Here is a 22,504-nt window from a genome sequence, read left to right as displayed (position 1 = left end):
TCCTGGGAACTATTAGCCTATTGAACTATTGCTCAAGGTTGATGCTCTACTACTTGAGCCAAAGATCCACTTCAGCTCCACTTCAGGCTTTTTGCTGGTAAATTGATCTCAGCCTCCTGAGTAGCTAGAATTACAGGTGTGAGCCATGGTGCCCAGATAGAACATCCATCTTTTATCTTTAATTGTCATGAACTATTTCAAATTACTTTGACTAGAATCTCAGTATTCCTAAGTATTGGGAAAGCTGATACTTTTTTTCATTCTCATTTACAAATTGCATAACATCAGAAGAGACATTAAAGATTTCCCTGGGAACTGTACTCATTTTTTTAATGATTATGGTTTTTTCATTATTCCTTGTACACTCTAAAATGAATGTTGACAGAGATGAAATTTAATACTAATCCTTCTCATAAACTCACCATATTTGTATATATTTTTTACTGTTAATAGTATCCTAATGTTGTAAAATGTATATGTGGGAACACAAGCAGCATTCATGTGTGTCTTTAATGGCTCCTTATATGAGGAAGCTTAACTTAACATTTCCTTTTTACTCAAGTACTTTGGCAGGAATTCAACTTGACTAGCATTATGGAAGTCAAGAGGATCTATTTTTCAGCTCTACTAGTATACAAGCTGATTTCCTAACAAATGCTCTATCATTCCTTTCCCTATTCTACAAACTTCTTAAGCATAGGGATTTTTCTCAGCCATTACTCCATCAATCCTAGTGAGTAATACTATATATAGTAATTTTTCAACTTTCCAAGTTCTTTACAACTTGGTGGCAGTTGGACTATAAGGAAGAGTAGCTCGTGTCCAATATGTTTTCATTTCCTAGTCTTCCAAAGCTTTTTAGAAATTAGGAAAAAGGTCATAGAGTTGCATCTAAGTAGATGTAGAACTATATAATTAAGAATATTTAACTTTTTTGGGGGGGATGGTGGTGATGATACTTGGGCTTGAACTCAGGTTCTGAGTGTTGTCCCTGAGTTTTTGTACTCAGAGCTCATGGTCTACCACTCTGAGCCACAGTTCCATTTCTGTCTCTTTTTCTGTAGTTACTTGGAGGTAAGAGTCTCCAAGACTCTCCTCTCTGGGCTGGCTTCCAATTGTGATCCTCTGATCTCAGTCTCCTGGGATTACAGGTGTGAGTCATTCACACTTTACTCTAATATTTAACTTTACAGTGTATTTATCTCAACAAAGAGGACTCTAATTTTGAATAATAGACAATTTACAGCTGCAAATGCAGCATATGAAGGCTTTTTGTCTTTCCAATTATAGAACATGATACATGCTTATGTTTTAAGAACTATCTGAATTCAGAAACTAGGAAAGAGTCAAGAAAAAATGTCAACCAGAATAAGAATAACTAGAGGCAATCACTGTTGATAATTAACACATTTTCTTCCACAGAGAACTCCTCATGATGTAGAATGTAAGTTCTATGAGAGTTGAGAGCAGTTGCCAAATACGTGCATAGAATCAGCTTAAAGCAAGATAATGATTTCTGTTAGAGGAAAAAGCAAAGCAGAGATGGCAAATATACTATATTTCAACAAAATATGGTAGTGATTTTTTGTAACATTTAAAATATATCTGAAATGATAGGCTATGATGTCAGAATTTGCCTTTGGCTCAGGAATAGCATATCAACAACTGTTCTATGAGAAAAAGAAAATCTCAACCAAATCAACACTGCCTTCTAATAAAAGATTTCAGTTTGGAACACACAGTTCAAAATAATAAGACAAAACATCAACATATGGAAGCAGAGACTCATATGGTAATATAATCTTAATAACATGGGTCTTTTCTATGTACTAATATAGGGAAAAATTAAAATTATGTATTTCAAAGATGAGCTACAAACTGTTTTGAAAAGCAGAAGTCGCAATGTTATACGAAGATTTTCCTAATCCTTAATCTGAAGGAGTTGAAAAATATCTTAAAGTAACTCGAATTAAAAATGTTTGAAATAATAACTTTGCAAACATCTTTATCTGACAGATGGTAGAACTGAGACCCTCCCCCAAAGATGTATTACATTCTTCCTTTAATTAAAAAAATAACTTTAAGTGGTTGTACAAAGGGTTCCACTTTAACATGTCAGTTTTATGAGTATGTTTCTGGATTATTCTCCCCCGTCTAGCCTAAACCCATTCATTCACTCAAGTTACCTAGTTCTATTTTCACATATGCCCACTGAATATAGTGACTATACATATTCATAAGGGCTATGGTCAGAAGAGGGAAAGGATATGGAAAAATCCATTTGATTCTGAGGACCAAACTTCTCCTTTGCCAACTTTAGTTCTCAAATGGCACTGGTATCTAACCCAACAGAGTAGGCCATTTCTCTTCCATTTTTTGTACAAGATTGAGATATTCTTACATTTTGAAAAACATATTTTTCCAGAACACACTATTGAATTTCAATGAGCCACCCCTGTTAGAAGGAATTGAGATCATTTTTACTTATTGCTACTGATTCCATACTTGTCATTATAAGAAGTTATTTTCTCCAGCAGTGAAAATCATCCCATCCAACAACTTAGAAACCAGATATCCCGCCCCGAGAATTCTTTGTAAAATAAAGCATTCTGGTGAGATAATTCAATCCTCAACAAGACCCGATAAACATAGTCACTTCCATATAAACTGCCATTTATATGTAAATTAGCAATCTTAACTAGAGCATCCATTTAATGTCAAATAGGGTATAATCTTGTGCTACAGCAATAATTGATGTCTTCGACATTTTCTCTGGAGGTTTGGGCCATATGTTGTTTTTCACAGCTCTAAAATGTTTATGCCTTTGATTCAACCAGATCATTCTTGTGATAAATGGATTGTCGGATGCATGGTTAGAACCAAGGCTGCAAAACCATTGTATTGTGAAGTCTGCCAGGCAGTGTCTCCTGACTCCAGAGACCACCAGCCCATGCCTTAACTACTGAGTTTATTTGTTGCTCAGAGTTTTACCTTTATCATCAAAAACCACAGCCTCCTTTTCCCCTACTCTTGATTAGCCTTCCTTGCTTCTGTTTTCTTTCTGAGATCTGCCAGAATCTGCTACACCCATATTTTACTCATATATGATGTTCTGGAAGGCAAAAGGAAACTAAAAGCTCAGTGTGTCGCAGTTTCCTTTAATTCATAGAGTAAATTTCATTTTCTATTACTTTTCAATTTAATAATGTCTTGCTGTTTCTAGTAGGTTTACAGTATATATTATTGGTTAACAGAATGGCAGATAAGATGGGCGTGGTGGTTCACGCCTCTAATCTTGGCTACTCAGGAGGCTGAGATCTGAGGATCAAGGTTCAAAGCCAGCCCGGGCACAAAAGGACCTGAGACTCTTATCTCTAATTAACCTCTAGAAAATGGGAAGTGAGGCTTGGCCCAAGGGGAGGGTGGTAGCCTTGAGCTGAAGAGCTCAGGGACAGGGCCCAGGCCCTCTGGGTGCTTGAATTCTTTCAAGCCCCATGACCCACCAAAAAAAAAAGAAAAGAAAATGGCACGGATATATCTTGCCTTACAATACCTTTTAGATTTTCCTAATATAGTCAGTGTAAATTGGACGAATAGGCGTTCTTTCCAATATTCTCCTTTGCAATTGCTTGGATCACTTTTCTAGACTAGATTGGTGATTGTATGGTTTATTTCACCCGCTCTCCACTCACCATAGTATCTGAACTGTTTTGGTGTTTTAACTCACAAAGAGAAGATGAGTATTTGTAATGCAAACGAGATGTGAATGATCAGCTATCTCAGAACTGAGAGGCCCTGACCATTTAACTGCTCACAGTGCACTGAGAACACAGGGAGGGAAGTGGGCAGCACATGGATTCCAACACATACCTAAAACACACATCTTTCTCTACCATCTTCTGTGTTATTTTCCTCCTACTTCATCATAGTAACTTTTTCCTTCTTAGACTAGGATAGCTATTATACTTTGGATCTAAACTTCCCAATAGGGTACTTTGAAGCCTTTAGGTAGGTTGAAGCCTTTATAATAATTTTATTATAATTTTTCATTTGTATATTTGGCATTGGTAAATGTGCTCAAGTTACAGTCTTAATTCATGCCTAGATTTGAAATAAATATGCATATTTTACTCTGCAAAATAAGTAAATTTTCACTGTAGAAAATTAGCATATACATTATTTAATCTGTATCATTAGGTATTATTAATATTCTATACATATTTCACAAAATTATCCGTAAAAGCTGATAAATATGTGGTTGCATATTGCTATTCATTCAGGAATATAACCTGAATTTCTACCACATAGCTATGTGTGTGTACTTATTAAAGCAGGAACTCATTGAATTGCCAGTTTTTTAACTAGAATTTTTTTCATTTATATTATGAATTAGTTCCTTATTGTTGAATATTCTCTAATTGAACTTTCATTAGAGATTCTTTATCTGCTTCTTTATTGCTGAGATTGCCTCCAATTTTCTGCAATACAAATGATGCCTTTCTAAACATTCATACATTTGGCACAACCATTATTATGTCCTCAGGGTAAATAAAATAGCTTTTCTAAACCTAATATTACAGAAAAATTAGCAGAAAATCCTAGATACTGCTATGGTGGAATGACTTACTTCTCCTTAAGGAATACCAAATGAAATCAATTTCTTAATCCTTTCATAGGCCCACAAAATGATGAAGTCGCTTTTATATGGGCTTTTGCTCTGGACTCATTTATGTGAGTAAGTGGAAAAGAGAGATGAGAGTCAGAGGCAGGCAGAGACATAGACAGAATGAGGCTGCTCATGCAAGAGTTTTAAATTGTTGGAGACACAGAGGCTGGTTTTTATTTCTTTTCAAAAAAGACAAGTTCCGGGAGACACATGGGACTCCTAACTCCTTTTATTTTGCCTTAATTCTTCAAGCTTTCTTTTTAAACATAGAAACAATTTTTTGAAAACAATACAAAAGATACTGCAGAAAACTCTACCCATTGCTCTGTTTTTTGATAGGCTTACCTATGTGGAGCTGGAAATTTCCTTGTTTGGATATGAACTCCCAATTAATCTGTCTAGCTATATTAATTTTGATATTTTTCCCCTGCCCTTCCTGTCACTGTGGGTTAGATGAGGACCACATAAGCATGTCTACAATTGAACTATTTGGAATGTTTGTTTGTTGCGATGAAGATAATTCACACCATGGAAATTCATGGAATATCTCAGTGAAAGAGTAGTAAAGCATATTTTAGGCTTTAGCCTGAGGTTAAGTGATTTGAAGGAGAGTTCAAGGGAAGCAAGGACTCATGATATTTTGCTTGTTGTCAGGAAGTGTCACAAAGAGCTGATGGGAGTTCTTTTACTCTATCTGTATAAATATTGCGCATTTAAGAAGGAAGATATTCCCTTAATGCTGGTGCCCTGAAGTCCAGATACTCATAGGTTAGGCTTTCAAAGCCCCAAGTTTATAGCTCTAAACCTTTAGAACTAGGAGCTTATGGTTCTCAACCGCTTTCAAGACTAGAGATTTATTGCTGTAGGCGCTCAAGGTAGCAGAAGTTTACTGAGGCTCTTATAGAAATCATGAAGCAGTCTCCTTATGTGGCGATGAGGGACAATGTACACCTGGGCTCAAGTTGTAATTCTACCAGTCACAGCGCAGTTTCCAGTGCCACCGATCATAGGCCTAGCATAAATACCAATCACAGGTCTTGCTCAAACACAGCCTCTTTCCTGTCCATCATAAATGCCTTTTGCTGACTTTCTGGGAGGAAGATGGAGGTGGAAGGAAGGGATTTTCTTCCTCAGCCTGACTTATTGAGGTATACTAGTTCAAAGTTTGAACAGGATTGGTGCATGTGGAGCTGCTACAGATGAGGTCAGGCATGGCTCTGGCAGGAGTAGCTGTGACTAGAATAAGGCTTCTGAAGCAAAGTTGGCCCCAGAAGCTTGATATTGCAGTGGTGTTCCTTGCAGCTAGAATGCTGAGATGTCCTCTGTAAAGGCATTGATGTCTGTAAGAGAGCAACAGTTTGTACTTGTATGTACAAGGCTGGCTCCTAGCCTTCTTACAGCTTTTTTTAAAAAAAATTATATTTTATCGTCAAGATAACGTATAGAGGGGTTATAGTTGCATTTATCAGGTAATGGGTACATTCGTTTCTAGTTGTCCTAGCCTGTTATTTCGACTATAATTCCATTATTTGAGAATTTGAGGGTTATTTCTGGGCAGCTTAAGACATGAAAAGTGTGAGGTTGTTCTTAGTACATTATGGTCAAAGCCTCTCTCCCATTAGTCAGGTTCTCTACTATTTGACCCATTCCACCTCCTCTTCTTTACGCCAGGTACCTTTCGGATGGAGTCTCCTGTTTTCACACGATGTGGGCTGCTAATCACAGTCCTCCCACATCTGCGTCCCTTGTCACTGAGGTTAAAGTTGTGTGCCACCACGCTCAACCTTGTTCTGAAAATCCTACTTCCATCCACATTGTTTGTGTGCCCTAATGAAACATTTTGGGGTTTGAGACACTGAATAATAATTAAAATGTGTTCACTACTTAGTATATTTTTAACAGAGGGAAATACTTCCCTGGCTAAGTGCTAAATTGCTAAATGCCAAACAATGCAACCAGATACTCGATCGCCATACCCTGGTAATACTGTGACAAATGAATCAAACTTATTTCCCATAGGATATTTTTCTAGAATACATTAGCATTTTATAAACATTAACATTTCACAAATAAAATAGTATTTCTATTATGTTTAATAATGGTTCCACAGTTATGTTTTCAAAAGTTAGAAATATATGCAAAAGATATTAATTGCTCTGTCCTAACTGTTTAGATTTATATTAATAACTTTTCTTTATAATTGCCATGGCTTGGAAAAGACAATGTCTTATGCTATACAAACTTAGTGTTTTAGAAAATATAAATGATGACTAGTAACTGAATGTTTTTATAGGATCTTTGTACTTGAGTTACACATGTTACAATACTAGTTAAACTGAAACTTTATTTTAATTACTAAAATTTCAGTTACTAATGTATATTTGCTTATTTCAGCTGTCCTAAACTCAGTTCAGATTATTCTATTTGTACTGAAATCTATGGGTTATAATTGGTCTTTCTGATAGTGGAGGAAATAATGCATTCTATTCTGTATTTGCATTTCTCTAGATTCTGAAGACTACCTTGAGGTCAGCACTCAAGCACACCTAAGAGTGAAACATCCTGGGGAAAATGATGAGAGAAAAGAAATGAAGGACTCAGAGGTTTCAACAGGTACCGGCCCACTGGCAATAGTGCTTCCTGCTGAAATTCCATGTGAGGTTGGTATTGACAGCCTACTATCTCAGTTTCCCTCCTGTTCTAGTGGACACTGCATAAAAACATGTTAAAACATGCCTGGTACTTGGTGTATTTTGCTTATGGCTATGTCTCCAGGATCTAGAACAATACCTGGCAATTAGTAGCCATTTAGTGCATATTTATTTCCTAATTAAATACTGAAATTATTTAAAAGATTAAGTTTATCAAATACTATCTGTAACTTTTCAAAACATATGTCATATAATATATGTGTATATATACAGTGATTGCTGTATATTTTATACACATGCTATATATATATATCTGTATGTAGAACATCTGTTCTGAAAAGTGTCATTTGACATTTTGTTAATTGACATTTTAAAGAACAGATAGTATATAGATGCTATATTAAGAAAAGGAAGTTGGGTCAGGAGTTTGGCCTGGTTTGATTCCTTGGTACCACATACATAGAAAAGCTGGAAGTGGTGTATGGTTCAAGTGGTAGAGCACTAGCCTTGAGGAATAAAACCCAAGGACAGTGCTCAGGCCCAGAACTCAAGAAAGAAAGAAAGAGAGAAAGAAAGAAAGAAGGAAAGAAAGAAAGAAAGAAAGAAAGAAAGAGAGAGAGAAAGAGAGAGAGAGAGAAAGAGAGAAAAAGAGGACAAAAGGAAGTTAAATTCATATTAAATTAAGAATGTTGTTTTCCTAAAGAGAAACATATCCCTGAGGAGAATGTTTTTAATGTTTATTTTCATATCCACATATTTTTCAATTATAAGCATATATTGAAGATTGACATAAGGTAGAAACATCCTCAGAATTAGAGAACTTGTCTTTAGGGGATAAGAGTAAAGGTGGAGGGGCCGGGAGTTTGGCCTAGTGGTTAAAGTGCTTGCCTAGCATGCGCGAAGACCCGGGTTCGTTTCCTCAGTACTACATACATAGAAAAAAGCCGGAAGTGGTGCTGAGGCTCAAGTGGTAGAGCTCTAGCTTTGAGAAAGTCCAAGGACAGTGCTCAGGCCCTGAGCCCAAGCCCAAGACTGGCAAAAAAAAAAGGGTAAAGGTGGAGAAGGATTTGTCTCTAGTGAACATATCCTATTCTTGACATTTCTTCCTCCCAAACCTTCCTTGTAATGGACCAGTAATATAATCTGCTAGTGAACTTGACCTGAATTCTGACTCTGTAATCTTCTGATGAACAAAAAGATGCTGAGCATTTGTGTGTTTGGCCCTTGAGTGGAAACAAGCAAAGATGCAGGTGCCTTGTGGGAGATACATAAATTAGTTCATCTTAGAAGCAGGAGGGTGCACACGACCTCACAGCAGATGCTGGTTGACAGGTTTTGGGTGTCTTGGCCATGAAGTGAACAAAGCTAAACATGCCATAGAGTTAGGTAAAGTGTAAGTGCCTCACCTCCACAGAATCCCCATGCCAGAACAGAAGAATTTCTGAAGAAACTTGGGTCTCAGTGAGAGAAGCACACATACTAATTAAACATAGTGTCAGAAAGCCCAGGAGCTTGAACTACAGTGTGAGGAAAGTAGCCACAGATGATCAGGCAAAGAAAAGGCCTGACACACTTAAAAGCCTGGGGAACTTAAGGAAGAAGAGGCAGCTAAACCACCAAAGCTGGTAGCACCGAAGGAGTCAGAAAGAAGGTGAGAAATGGAAAAGAATTATAATAAAATAAATGAGAACAGATCTTCAGTAGTTGGAATCAAAGCAGAGGGGAGAAAATAGCTCAGAATCTAAAAATAGCTCATAGGAGTTATGCAATAAGTCTAAATAGCTGCTTTTAAAAGAATCCATGACAGTGAAATTTGAGCATTATAAAACCCTTCAAAAAAAAAAATCAAGCCCCTAAAATAAGGGTTCTCTGTCCTTTACCTTATGCAGATGGCACATAGTGATACGTAGTAATACAGCTATGAATCAGACTTCCTAAAGTTAAATGATTTCAATATTAAGTTTCATTTGGATATTATACCTAAAAAAACCCACAAATTCTAAAAGTCCAAAGATCCTACAAGGTTTTATTTAAGTTTATAGATACCCAAAGTATCTATTTCAGGCCAAATCTTGTATTCCCAGTAAGTCGATCTTAGTACATATCTGAAGCCTTTGTGCGGATGGCCAGACAACACAGAAAAGTACATTCATGTCTATCTGTGTGAAAACCACATGTCAGGCTTACCTGGCTCATGCCTGTTCACATCACCCCACTGCCCTTGAACTTGAACTCACTTCTGAGAAAGTCAGCTGTCTTATGTAGGCTCTGTTCACACACATATTTGAAGACTTTCTCAGATGTGAGTTCAAGTGAAGACAGGCTTCCAGTTCTTTATTTATCTGTTATTTTGTGTCTCTTTGAGACACTCCTAAATGAATTTTAAGCTCATATCTACTTTAGGTGTCTCCCTCTCGTTAACTTGCTGTAGAATTGGCACACATAGGTTTGATTTAGTATTGATCACAAGGTCTTTCTTGATTAGCCAGGACATTGGTTTTGCTAGAATATTCCATTTGATTTTGTGCTATCAGGTTACAGATGATGAGCTGTAGATCTTTCGATTGATCCAATATTCAAAGAATGTGCACACGATTTTATGTAACTGGGGAAAATTTATTCCTACCTTGGAAAAGGTGGCTAAACCAGAACTGAATCTGTTTTATTATTTGGTAGCATCTCCTTTCTCATGTCTATCATATCACTCATGATTTCATAAATGTGGACTGAAGTAAGGATTATTTTTGTCCTCTTTCAAGCAAGAACTATGTGGCATATGCAGATATTTTTAGCTACCATAACTGTGGCATTGTGAGTAGAAGCCTAGGCAAACTGCAGAACATTCTATAATACATGGAACACATCCCATGTTGATGGTCTTTCTGCTTCTCAGATGTTAATCCTGTCCTGCAGAACCACAGTGAAATTCTGTGCCAGGCCACCATCAATCTCACACAGCAATGGCGTCAAGGATTCCACCCTCTGGAGAGGCTGCTCTGAGATTTTCTACTGTCCTCTCTCACTTGCCAGACCTGCAAACTTAATCATGAAGGGTGGTTTTAGTCATTTTTTTTTAAATCAATTTTATTCTGAATTTGGTAAGGGGGTCAGGGGGACGGCAGGCATGTTCTTTAAATGTTTCTCATGGCAGGCACAGTTCTTGGAAGTATTGTAGTTTGCTTTCTGGAATTTTCCCTATTTCTAGCCTCCATCACAGATTTGGAAATGGCTCTTGTATTTTCTCTGCAATAGTACATGCTTAGAACAATCATGAGTGGACTCTTCCTTTTTCTCCTTCTACTTCTGTTCTTCTTCCTTCCTTTTCTTTCTCCTCTTTCTCTTCATTTCCTTCTCTTCTGTCATCTTCTCCCCCTCCTTCTTCTCTTTCTCCTGTTCCTCTTCCTTCTCTCCTTGTATTTTGTGACAGGGTACTGCTATATAATCCAGGCTAGCTCTGAACTCACCATCTCTTTGATTCAGCCTCCTCAGTGCTGACATTCCAAGTGTGTTATGACTGCATGTATTTAAAAATACATGATGTATTTATTTATTTACTTACTTGCCTTTTTTGATTTAATGTCCAGGGCCTTTGCATGCTAGGGAAGCACTCTACTAAATCTCACCTGGGAGTGAGTTTATTTCTTTATCTTGTGTTGTCTGTGTAGAGACATTTTATTACATCATGTTTCCTTTTCTTTTAGATGAAATTTCCCACTGCAATCTGAGCCTTTTCTTCGCCAAAATTCTTTGACATTCCTGGATATATTCAGCCTATTTATTTTTATGTTTAATTCATTCTTGCACAATGGTTATTTTAATGATAAGACAAATCTTTTAAAAAAAATTCAATCACCCATTCAGTTCTCAAACAAAGCAGGCCTCTGAGGTGGTTTTACTAGAATAAATGTGTATTAATTTTGTTAAATTGCTTTTACTAGCTAAACCCATCAACATAGCATCTTTCCCAGTAAATGCCTTAATTTTCTAACATTTGTTCATCAACGTATCTTTGTGGTTGAATCTGTAATGAGTTCCCGATTCATGTCACAGTCATGATCACATAATGAACAAATGTAGAGTTTCTTGAGAATACATAAAAGGAAGTGCCTCTTGAGGACCATAAGAACTTCGGGAATTATCTCCTTACTTTCCCATCTCTGCATGCAGTTTACAATAATGTAGAGAAGCCATTGATACTTCTTCTAACATCAAAACACAAACCAATTTTTGGTATCTAACCTGAATTTAATATTACAGTAGACAGAGTAAAAGGTGACTGTGTGTCAGTAACATAAATTGCTCTCTGTTTGGAATGAGTATCACGATGTGCAAGACTTCCCTCTCCTATCTGGTAAAGTAGTTCCCAAAGTATTTGGGGGCTATTAGAGACAACAAGAGTCATTTTATAAAAAGCCGTAGTGACTGTTTCCTACCTCCAGAAGTTCAGATATTAAGAGTCTCTTGTATCCTGAGTAAAGATTTCCAAGTAATTCTAAAGTTATGACTTGGCAACCAAATTCCTAGCCCAGACCATAGTAAAACTCTTGCTTTGTAGTCATGGGCTAGACCAAAATAAACTATCGGAACATAGTTTACTAAGTCCCATTCTCGTGGCAGTGCCTGTTAAAGTGGTCATGAAAACAGCGGGGAAAAAGCAATTGGTCCCTGTGCAGAAGTGATTAGTAAGCTAACACCCCCACTGGATCGAAAATCCCCTTCAGCCTTTGTTTGTGTGGAGGCCTTAAGACACCAATCCTGACAGAACCAGAAATTTCCCACTTTGCATATTATATTACAGCAAAATTTAGTCTTTTAATTTAAATCTCTAGGTCCATGACCAATGAGATATAATTTTAGTGTTTGGAAATGATAATTATCATACTCATCCTCTGAATTTTCAGACCTACACATGGGATACAGAGAGAAGTAAAAAAGACTGGGGGAAATGAAATATAGGTTCAGAGCTGGTCCAGCAAAATGTATGACCATTTGAAGGGCCTAATATTTTTGCCTTGAGTTAAATTTAGCCCAATAATTAAAAACAAGTCTTCTCTCATAGGGCAGGGGCTTCATGCAAGGGATGATATCTAGAGACGGCATCTTATAAGGGAATAATTCTTACAAGATGTCACCATAGTAGGAGAAATATCTTCAGGATATTTAAAACAATCTAGCTGGGAAGGCAAGGAACCGAGAAGGAAAACAAGGAGTAAAGGGGATTCATAACAATTCCAGGAAGGGTCTTAATTTGAAGTTACATGGAAGCAGGGAAACCTGTGTCAGACTTGGATGAAGGCTAAGCTCGGACAGGAAGAAAGAGAAAATGAGCATAATAGAATGGCAACATTATGAACAAACAGGACCAGCTACCTACTGATGGTGCAAAGTAAGAAAGCAAGGCTTTATGTTCAAACAATTTAGCAATTCTAGGCAGTGACAGGAGAATATTAAACCAAGGGTAGTTCTTTCTAAACTTGAGCCCGTGTGACTATATGGGTCATAGGCCATAAAGCCAGACCTGCGTACAAATGGAGACATAACATATGCTTTGAGGTGCCAGTGGGCTTGTCTTTCATCTAGAACTTTTCTCTGGAAATAGTTGAAAGGTGGAGTCCCATTCTCTATTAAGGAGGGAACCTGATGCATAAGAAGTAGCCCATGTGAACATTCATGAATGAAAATGAGTTGGTTGTGAATAAAACATTTGGAAAGAAACACTTGTGCTCACTGACTTTGGAGAGAGCTAAGTCCAAGTTAAATAATAAATGATGTGAGTGTGGAAAATAACTCTAAAGAAAGGGGAGATTTGGAAGGAATCTAGTCTGAAGTGGAAAGTCATAATTTGGCGGCTATGCTAAAGATGCAAACTGAGATGACACAGAAACCACAGAGCTCAAAAGCTAGGGCTAGAAAGGAGGTCCTGAGTTAAGGAGACTACAGGTGGATGGTTCGGAACAGCTTAATGCCCCCACCATCTAACATCTATGAGCGGGGAGAGGGGTATCATCATGCAATGTTGGCAGTTCCTTTGAAATAGGATATTTTCTTGTTTGTATTGTTTGACCAGTTAAGAAAAAGTTAGTTCTAAGCCTCTTGACAAACATTAAGGATTAGAACACTGGAAGATTTGTGTGTCAGCTAAGAAGACTTGATAACTTTAGCCTATTACTTGTAGAAACTCTTTGGTACAAAGCATTAAGATCTGTGTTTTATTAGTGTGTGATTTATGTTTAGAGAGAAAACATTTAAATAGGAGAACTTCGAAATCAATGGCTTTGATAAACATGATTTTGTGAGTGCATATAAGTCAGGTTCCTGTTTATTCAGTGTGAGCCTAAAGTTTAGCATGACTGAAAAGCACTTTTGAGATATGATCTCTCCTAGATCAGAGGTAATCATAAAAATATAATTTCCCCCAAAACTTGAATAGCGTGATGTATAGTGAAGATCTGAACTAGATACTTGTGAACACTCTGTAGTTTGTAATTCTATATGTTGATTACCCAACTCCTAAAAAATAGAAGTAACAACTATTTTGGCTTGGGGCACTTTAGTGTGTGTTTGGATAGTGGTGGTGGTGGTGTGTGTGTGTTGGGGAGGAGGGTCATGTGGTGTGGGAGGATGTCTTTTACTTTAGATTAAAGGAAATACGTATATAGAAAAATTGCTTATTATAATTCCTATGATACAGGCACTCAATAAATACTTTTTTTCCTTTTCTCTGTATTACTCCAATCTCTTTTATCTCCCCTATTGGGCAGGGGCAGTTTCCTTTTTCTTTTCTCCCCAAATGAGGTCTTCAATTACCCTTTTAGTTTATGTATGTAGGATTAACTTTTTCAACTGAATGAAATCTTGAAGGTTTTAGATTTATAACCTTTACTCAGTTCAAAAACCTTCACAGACACTCATATAAATTACAAGACAATGACTATTACATAAAAATATAAAATAATTTAACATTTAAAAATTTTACTATATTTGAACTATAAGAGATCTTAACCTCATTAAGTCTTCTCCAAGAAACCAAAGAAACCAAACAGAAAGAAACCAAAGTCTATAAAAGTGAAAGCTAAGATTTGGGGAAATGTAATGATTTAATTTTGGTGTTCTGTTGATCTGGGGGAAAAAATGTTTCACTCTCGGTTAGCAAGGCCCACACAGGAAAAGGAAGAGAAGAAGCTATTTTCCCATGGTTTTTCATTTGCAAAACATGATTTTGGAAAAGAAATACTTGATAGACTCACTCATGCTTAAAATTTAGTGAGAATCACATTTTAAATGTTTCATTTCTGATGATGGCTGAAATACCAATAATATTAAACAATAGTGAATAAACTTAATCACTAATAAATGAAAGAGTTCTTTGGTTGAGGTATACTTTTTCAATGCTTGTTTGGGTGGCATTTTTACCTTACAGAATCCTGGTGAGCTATTTATTCTGCTGAGAGACAAAGTAATCGGTGAAAGTTTGGAGGTTGAATTTATATCAGATTATAAGCGTGTTATAAAACAGCCAACGCTTTGGAATAAGAAAGTTTGGAGTATGAAAGCTTTGGGTAAGGATTTTTATGCTTTAATAAGTATAAAATAGCATTCTGGTGGGTTCCTTTCATTAAATTTATGATAAATGGTTTCACTTCCTGAGAGAAACTAATATTGTTCTGCAGGTGTTTCCTGTGTGAATTTTCACACGCTCAACATTGTTATTATTAATCCAGATTTTCAAAGGTGTAAATTATACAAAACTAGCTTGTTTAAGTTATACAAAGCTAGTTTGTATATTCTGTAGTGAAATGGCAGTGAGGAGAATCATGCATTTGAAAATGACTGTATAGAGCCCTTTAATTACACATTAGCTACTTTGTTTTAACATTAAGATTAGCAAGTTTAAATTTGAATTTCAATTAAAGATCTGTCTGATATCCTTTCCTGTCCCCTCCTCAAGCCTTTGAATATATGTTAGTTGGTCTGAAAGGCATAACTCCCTCATTATTCTAATTATAGTGACATTTCTACATATGATTTTTTCTATCATTTCCTTATTTCATCTATAAAGCTAATAATTTGATTATTCAATTTTTTATGATGTGATAAATTGTATTAGATGCTAAGTTCTGGATGGAATATACATGCTCACTACAATAACTGTACTAAAAGAATTTAATGTATCAAATTCCAGAACTGATTTTAACAAAAACTTATGACTACTGGTTTTCTTATGATGTCCTTTCATAATCAAAGAACAGTACCTAATAAAGCTTCATAAATGTGAGTGTTGAAACGAAAAGCTGTTCAACCTTACTATGAATGGAAAATGGAAAATGCACTAATATTCAAAACTGGAGAGTATGGTAAAGACACCACGCATTCTCATTTATTTTTTTTAAATATTATAAATTTCTTGTCCAAATTGCTTTACAGAACTTTGTGTTATACAGAGCATGTGTTCTCTCTGGTGATTTCTTTGGATAACTTAGGCTACAGTTGGATTATAAGAGAAGACATGCTATTCAAAAATTGTGAAAACATTGCAGATACTGCTTTTTGTCATAGCCAAGCATATGCAGAAAAGAGATGAGAGAAAACACATTCTCTCATCTCTTCTACCTTCCTGGAGAGCCCCTCCTCATGTCACATCCTTAAATGATTTAATGAATGATAATTTCTCACTAGTTCTAACTAGTTTAAATCAAATTTAGTGAGAATAAATCACTACAATAAAACCAATATTACAAATTAAGAAGTGCTTAAAAATAATACTTCTCAAGTAATGGATAAAGTTAAATAAGCTGGGTGTGGTGGCTCATGCCTGTAATCCTAGCTACTTAGAAATCTGAGATCTGAGGATCAAGGTTCAAAGTTAACTCCTGCACAAAAGGACCTGAGAGTTTTATCTCCAAATAATCACTAGAAATCAGGAAGTGGGGCTTGACTCAAGGGTAAAGCCTAGCCTCGAGCTGAAGAGCTCAGGGACAGTGCCCAGGCCAAGTTCAAGCCCCATGACTCCCCACCCCTCCCACACACAAAAAGATGTCAAATAAAATTATTCACCTTCCTTGAGATAGTTTAGCTTAGCAACCCTAATGGATTTGAGGAGTACAGAGAATAAAACATGACAGTGTTCCTGGTACCACAAAACTTCTAGACGACCATTACAAACACTACTAGACAAAGATTTCTTGAGTAAGAGGCACAAAACACAGGCAACAAGGGCAAAAACGAACACATGGGAGTACAGCATACTATAAAGTGTGTTGCACGGTGAAGAGAATAGTCAACAGAGTGAGTAGACACACATACAATAAAAGAAACTATTCAAAACTGTGCATCTCATAGCAGATGAACCCAGAAGATGTATGATTCAGAAAAGCCACAAGTGGATGGCAAGTAAGAAATTCCTGGGAATACCTCATGGTTGTCTCATGGTTACACTGCTGTAAGCCATGTTTTTTTTATAGTAATAGTTGGTGGCAGCTAAAGTAACTGCAAAATTCGGGCGTGATCACATGAGAAACTTAAGTGCATCAGAAATGGAAAGGAACCTCCATCAGCTCATGAGTAGACTGGACATGGTGAGATAAGAATGACTGGATTTGAAGATAGGCCAATAAAAATGTCTCAAATTTAGATACAAAATGAGTATTTCTTTGTATGAAAGGGACAGAATATTCATAAAATATGGAACAATTTCAAAAGGCATAACAGCAGGTGATTTGATACAGAGAATGAAAACACAAAGCCCAAGAATTATCCAAATATTAATGATAGACACTAAAACATTCATTTTTGTTATAACACAAAGCAAGATACTTATTAAAATAACTTCTATATATTGTATTCAGAATATAGAACACTAAAATCAAAGAAAAATATTAATAAGAGAGAAAACAGAGACATTACTCAATGACTTGAATTATCTTATATCGAAGGCTCATTAACTTTGGCATTTTCATTAAAACAAAATGCCAATGCTGGATATTTCCCACTGGAAACAAAGCAAGGAAAATATTCAAGTACAACAAGGTGGACCAGAGAGGAAATCCTAAAATGCTCTAGGTACCTGCTCTCAACTTCTGCCCTACTACATTTTCACTTGTGATTTTCAGTTGAGAAAATATCATTTAGTTTTATCATCTCCTCTTTCTTTCAACTCAGTAACTTAATGCACTGTAATCACTTCATTTTCTAGGAACCATAACTCCTCATGGCATCCACAGGTTTGTATCTAACAAGGACATGGAGCTATGTCAATTTCAAGCAACTCTACTTTCCTTTATTGCTAAGCAGATAAAAACATATTGAAGTCTTCAACTAGAAATATTAATTTCTAGGTGGAAAGAAGAGAGAATTCCTTTGGTACTTGTAGCCCAGCCAGAGAACAAACAACACAGCAGGGGGCCAGCCAATTAAAAGTTGAAAGAAATTCATGATGAATCAACAGAAACACAGGATCTTTATTAATTAGGAAATTACACTCTGGTTCAATGAAAATTTAACTTCAAACATCATGAAAAGAGCATTGAAAGATGCTTAAGAATATGCCGATTATTATGATGACTCTGTTTAGGACAGAAACAACAATTGAGAAATAGATTTCTGTTTTCGTTTTATGATTCTAGGGATCATAATTATTGTACACACTACTGAGATTCTTTTTTAGGCATGACTTTATAGTCATGCTGCACACATTTAATCGTAACGCTGTCATTGAAGCAGCATCATTTTGCTGAGCATAGTGGTACATTATGCTCAATCCCAGACACTGGCAGGCTGAGACAGGGGAATGGAAAGTTTGGTGACCTTGTCACGAAAACCAGCAACTAAAAAAAAAAAAAGACAAATCATGTTCTCATACTACAGCATCATCTTATCCAGTTGAGATTTGTAGGCCAGAGTCCTTTGTCATTGCTTTGCTTTGTATGTGTACTCATGGTATCTGACGGTGACAAGGCACCATGTTTTCCTCCCCATTCCATGTGTGTTGTTTATCATCTTCATGGCTGACTCTCACCCTTGCTTGTGATATGTACCAGTCTATAAGGCAAGCTGCAGAAGTTACACTTTCTACTTGTATTTGAGCCTTTAAATTAATTGGCTTCTATGTTTACTGAAAAGCTATAACCTACAATCACAGTGACTCCATGTGAAGATAGACTTCCATTCCTGAAGTTGAATGACATCCCAAACCAGTGGTCCCTATGGTGTACATGTGTTAGTAAGAATAATAATTAAGCTTTGATTTAAAGACTACCACTCAACAAATATGAAAATACACAAAGCAAATACTTCAAAGGACGTATCTTTGGGAGAATTTCTCTAAAAACATCAGAGCGCATAGATACCTTGGTTAAGACTCAATTCAATTAGTGACTCAATATTTGAGAAATAAACCCTCTCATTTTTATGCTAAATGCTAAAGAAATTAGAAGAGTTTAAATATTTTATGCCAAGAATTGCCAAGCCAATCTTCTCACCATATGTCTCTTATGATTCATTGCTTGACTCTTTCAGAAGGTTAACTCCCTATAATAAACAGCATCATTATTTTCTTTCAAAATCTCTTTTTGACTTACCACAATAAAATGAAAATTTTACATTAAAACCATATTTTCCAGGTACCAGGGACTTACACCTGTCGTCCAAGCTACTCAGGTGGCTGAAACTTAAGAATCACACAGTTCAAAGTCAGCCCAGGAAGAAACATTTGAGACGTGAATCTCCAATTAACCAAAATAAATAATAATTAAATAAAGGCAGCAGTGGAAGTGTGGCTCAAGTGGTATACCCCAAACCTGAGCAAAAAATATTTAAGTGGCAGTACCCAGAATCCTGAGTTCAAGTCCTTGTACTGGCAAGCCTCTCTGTCTCTGTCTCTGTCTCTGTCTCTGTCTCTGTCTCTCTCTCTCTCTCTCACACACACACACACACACACACACACACACACACACACACACACCACACACCACACACCAATTATATGGCTCCAGTGAATCCAGGCACAGAGTACTAAGTGCACACAGCGTTATCTCATGACTAACAGTTCACAACTTAGAGTTTTTGTATAGATCTCTTTCATTCTCCATTGCACAACACTCTTTGGGGAAGATAGGCATTTTACTTTTTCACATACTCCTTTTTCTATAATGCAAGTTAGAAGTCAAGAATATGGAAAAATGTCAGGTATTGGTGGCTCATACCAGTAATTCTAGTTACTCAGAATACTGAGGCATGGAGAATTGTGGTTCAGAGCCAGCTAGGGTAGAAAAATCAATGGGATTCCATTTTCAGTTAATCACTGAAAGGCTGGCTGGGTTGAGTACAAGTCAAGCAAATGTGAACCCCAGTATCAAGCCCTGGTACTGGGTGAAATAATTATTATTAAATAATTTAGAGGAGGTTTTTGTTAGCTCCTTCATCAAGTTAAACTTCAGATGGATTTTATTATTTTTAAATTTCTATGAACAAGGTTATTAACTGACTGTTAACTTTTTCATGAGATAAAGTAAAACTAATGCTTAAGCTATATGCAATTTTAAATATTCAAGACTGTTGGACTTACTTGAAATCCGAGATGTTTGATTAATAGTTTTACAGGAAAAATGGATTTCTGTGATAGAGTTTTATTTTTTTGTCGATCCCCAAGATTGTCCTTCAAACTGTGGTTTGATTTTAGGGCTTCTAGCTTGTTACCTGAGCCATATTGTTTTATTTCAGTATGTTTTAGGTAGAGTGCTATGTTTTTTTCTTCTTCCTGGGACACTGATTTACCTATTTTCACCTTATAAGAACTAGAATTACAGCCACCATCCTTCGCAGCAAAGCAAAAACTTTAAGTTTTGTCCTAATGATCAAGATTTTGCTTCCTTTTGTTGCTCTACAACATAAGTGTTTTATTGAAATGATTGTATGTTTTTATTCTTTGATAGAAAAGCCCAAATTTTTATACATCTTTGAACTCTGTTGGTATAACAGAATTCACAGCGTAGTTTTCTTTTTGAACAATGTGCTTACAGAAAGGTATGTAGCATATATGGGACTTCTTTTTGGCCCAGGACCTTGTGCTGGTTTGCTTTTTCAATCATGTCCAGTGTTATACCACTTGAGCCATACCTCCAGTGCCAACATTATTTTTTCACCCATTAGTTGACAATGAGCGGCATTCAGACTTTTCTCTCTGGGATAGCTTTGAACAAAAAGCCTTAGTTCTCAATCTCCCAAGTTGCTAAGCTTACAGAGGTCACTTACAGGTGCTTGGTTTATATTCTTAAGATTTAGAATATTGAACTCTACTTTCCTGCACGTTTCTATTCTAAACAATTGAATATAAACTGAAAGATTTCAATCAGCTCTATTCTTTCGAACTACAATTTTGTGAAACTTAACCTATAACTAAGGAGAATTTTTATTTCACCCGCACTTTTCTAAATTCTAGAACAAGTAAAGATTATTATAGATCACAACTGTAAAAAGATATTAGAATATAGAAATTATTTTTTACTTTAATCCGATTATAATTTTAACATGATTTTTATATTTTAACTTTTTAATTAAATTTAAATTTTTATATTTAATTTTATAGTTTTAAGTATTAAGTATTAAGATCACCCAAATCCAAAACATTTATAATGTTATGAATTATTATTAACTATTCCATGAATTCTTAAAAGTTTCTTTGTATTCTCTAAAGTTATGTGTGAATTGTACAGTTAGTTTCTAAAGCTTGTTTGTGTTTTATAAGATCTCCCACCTGGATCAGTCATTGTCAAAGTCTATTGTGATGGAAACATAAAGGCTACCACGGAAATTACATACTACACAACACCAAAGAGGCAAGAATGTCCATTGTCGGTGGCCAGCTCAGGGGAGAGTTTGTGCCCGGTAAGTTGGTTTTTCCATATAGTTAACCATAATGAAGACCAGAAAACTGAACTAGGTAAGTGGATTCCTGCTTTTGTATAAAGCTTGAATGCTTATTGAATGAGGGCAAATAGCTGATAGTCAATGGGAAAGGAAAAAGCCAACATCTAAGCAAACAAACTGCTCGGCCTGGGTGAAGTCATTGCAGATAACATCGGCAGGAAACGGTTGCTTGTCCCTCACAAAATGGCAGGCCAGGATTTTAAAGACATTACAGACTTCATGAGAGATGTGCAAAAGAGGTCCACCAAGCTGTTTTGTTCCTCTCATACGATCAAGTCTTGTTCCACAATGGTGGCCTCGTGACGTATTTCTGATCTGGAAGAGCCTTTTGGTACTTTTTCATGAGATTTTAAGGTGTAATTATTAAATCTTGGAGAATTATAAACTATTATCTTCACTTCTGCAGTCTGTTTTACTGCTATTGATCCAGTGTTGAGGGAGAAATCTTGCTTAAAATGGAAATTTAACTTTATTTAGTCCATCAACTTCTCAGAGTAGAAGTAATATTTTTCTCTGACTTGGTGCCAGTGAACTCAAGGCTTCACTTAACTACCTCAGTTAAAGCTAGAGCTCTACCATTTGAACCACAGCTTCATGTTTTTACTTTTGGGGAGGGTGGGGGGTCAGGGGGCTTGAGCTCTGGCCTGGACACTGTCCCTGAGCTCTTCCGCTCAAGGCTTCTGCCCTACCCTTGGGCCACAGCTTCACTTCCCATTTTCCAGTGATTAATTGGAAATCTCAGCCTCCTGAGTAGCTAGGATTACAGGTGCGAGCCACTGTGCCCCGCATTGACTGTTGAAAATTATAATTGTTAGCAAGAGATTAGAAGGGAAGGAGAGAAAGAAGGAAGGAAGAAAGGAAAGAAAGAAGAAAAGAAGAAAGAAAGAAAGAAAGAAAGAAAGAAAGAAAGAAAGAAAGGAAGGAAGGAAGGAAGGAAGAAATAAAGAAAGAAAGAAAGAAAGAAAGAAAGAAAGAAAGAAAGAAAGAAAGAAAGAGGGAGGGAGGGAGGAAGGAAGGAAAAAAGGAAGGAAGGATGGAAAGAGGGAGAAAGAAACAAAGAAAAAAGAGAGAAAGAAATGAGGGACGGAGGGAGGGAGAGAGGGAAAGGAAAGGAGGAAGAGAGAAACAAAGGAAGGGGGAAGAAAGAAAGGGAGGAAGGAGGGAAGGAATAAAATAGATATATAACTGGAAACCCTAATTTATGAATTATCCTTCTATTGTAACTCAAAAGAAGACATATAGAATATAAAAAAGAAACCTTTGG

General features: G+C 36.3%; 1 protein-coding gene across 1 annotated transcript in view; it reads left to right on the top strand.

The window, feature by feature from the left end:
* Nucleotides 1–22,504, top strand: part of Bank1 (B cell scaffold protein with ankyrin repeats 1) — a 154,574-nt gene that overhangs the window by 35,381 nt on the left and 96,689 nt on the right. Inside the window, exons 5-7 of the mRNA XM_090356543.1 lie at nucleotides 7,175–7,326; nucleotides 14,738–14,876; nucleotides 21,059–21,198. Coding sequence (XP_090212669.1) covers nucleotides 7,175–7,326; nucleotides 14,738–14,876; nucleotides 21,059–21,198 — 431 coding nt within the window. The remainder of the gene's footprint in view (nucleotides 1–7,174; nucleotides 7,327–14,737; nucleotides 14,877–21,058; nucleotides 21,199–22,504) is intronic.

The sequence above is a fragment of the Megascapheus bottae genome, chromosome 23 (genome assembly GCF_031878675.1).
Source record: "Megascapheus bottae isolate mThoBot1 chromosome 23, mThoBot2.hap1, whole genome shotgun sequence".
NCBI lineage: Eukaryota > Metazoa > Chordata > Mammalia > Rodentia > Geomyidae > Megascapheus > Megascapheus bottae.
This window is presented reverse-complemented; position numbering and strand designations above follow the sequence as displayed.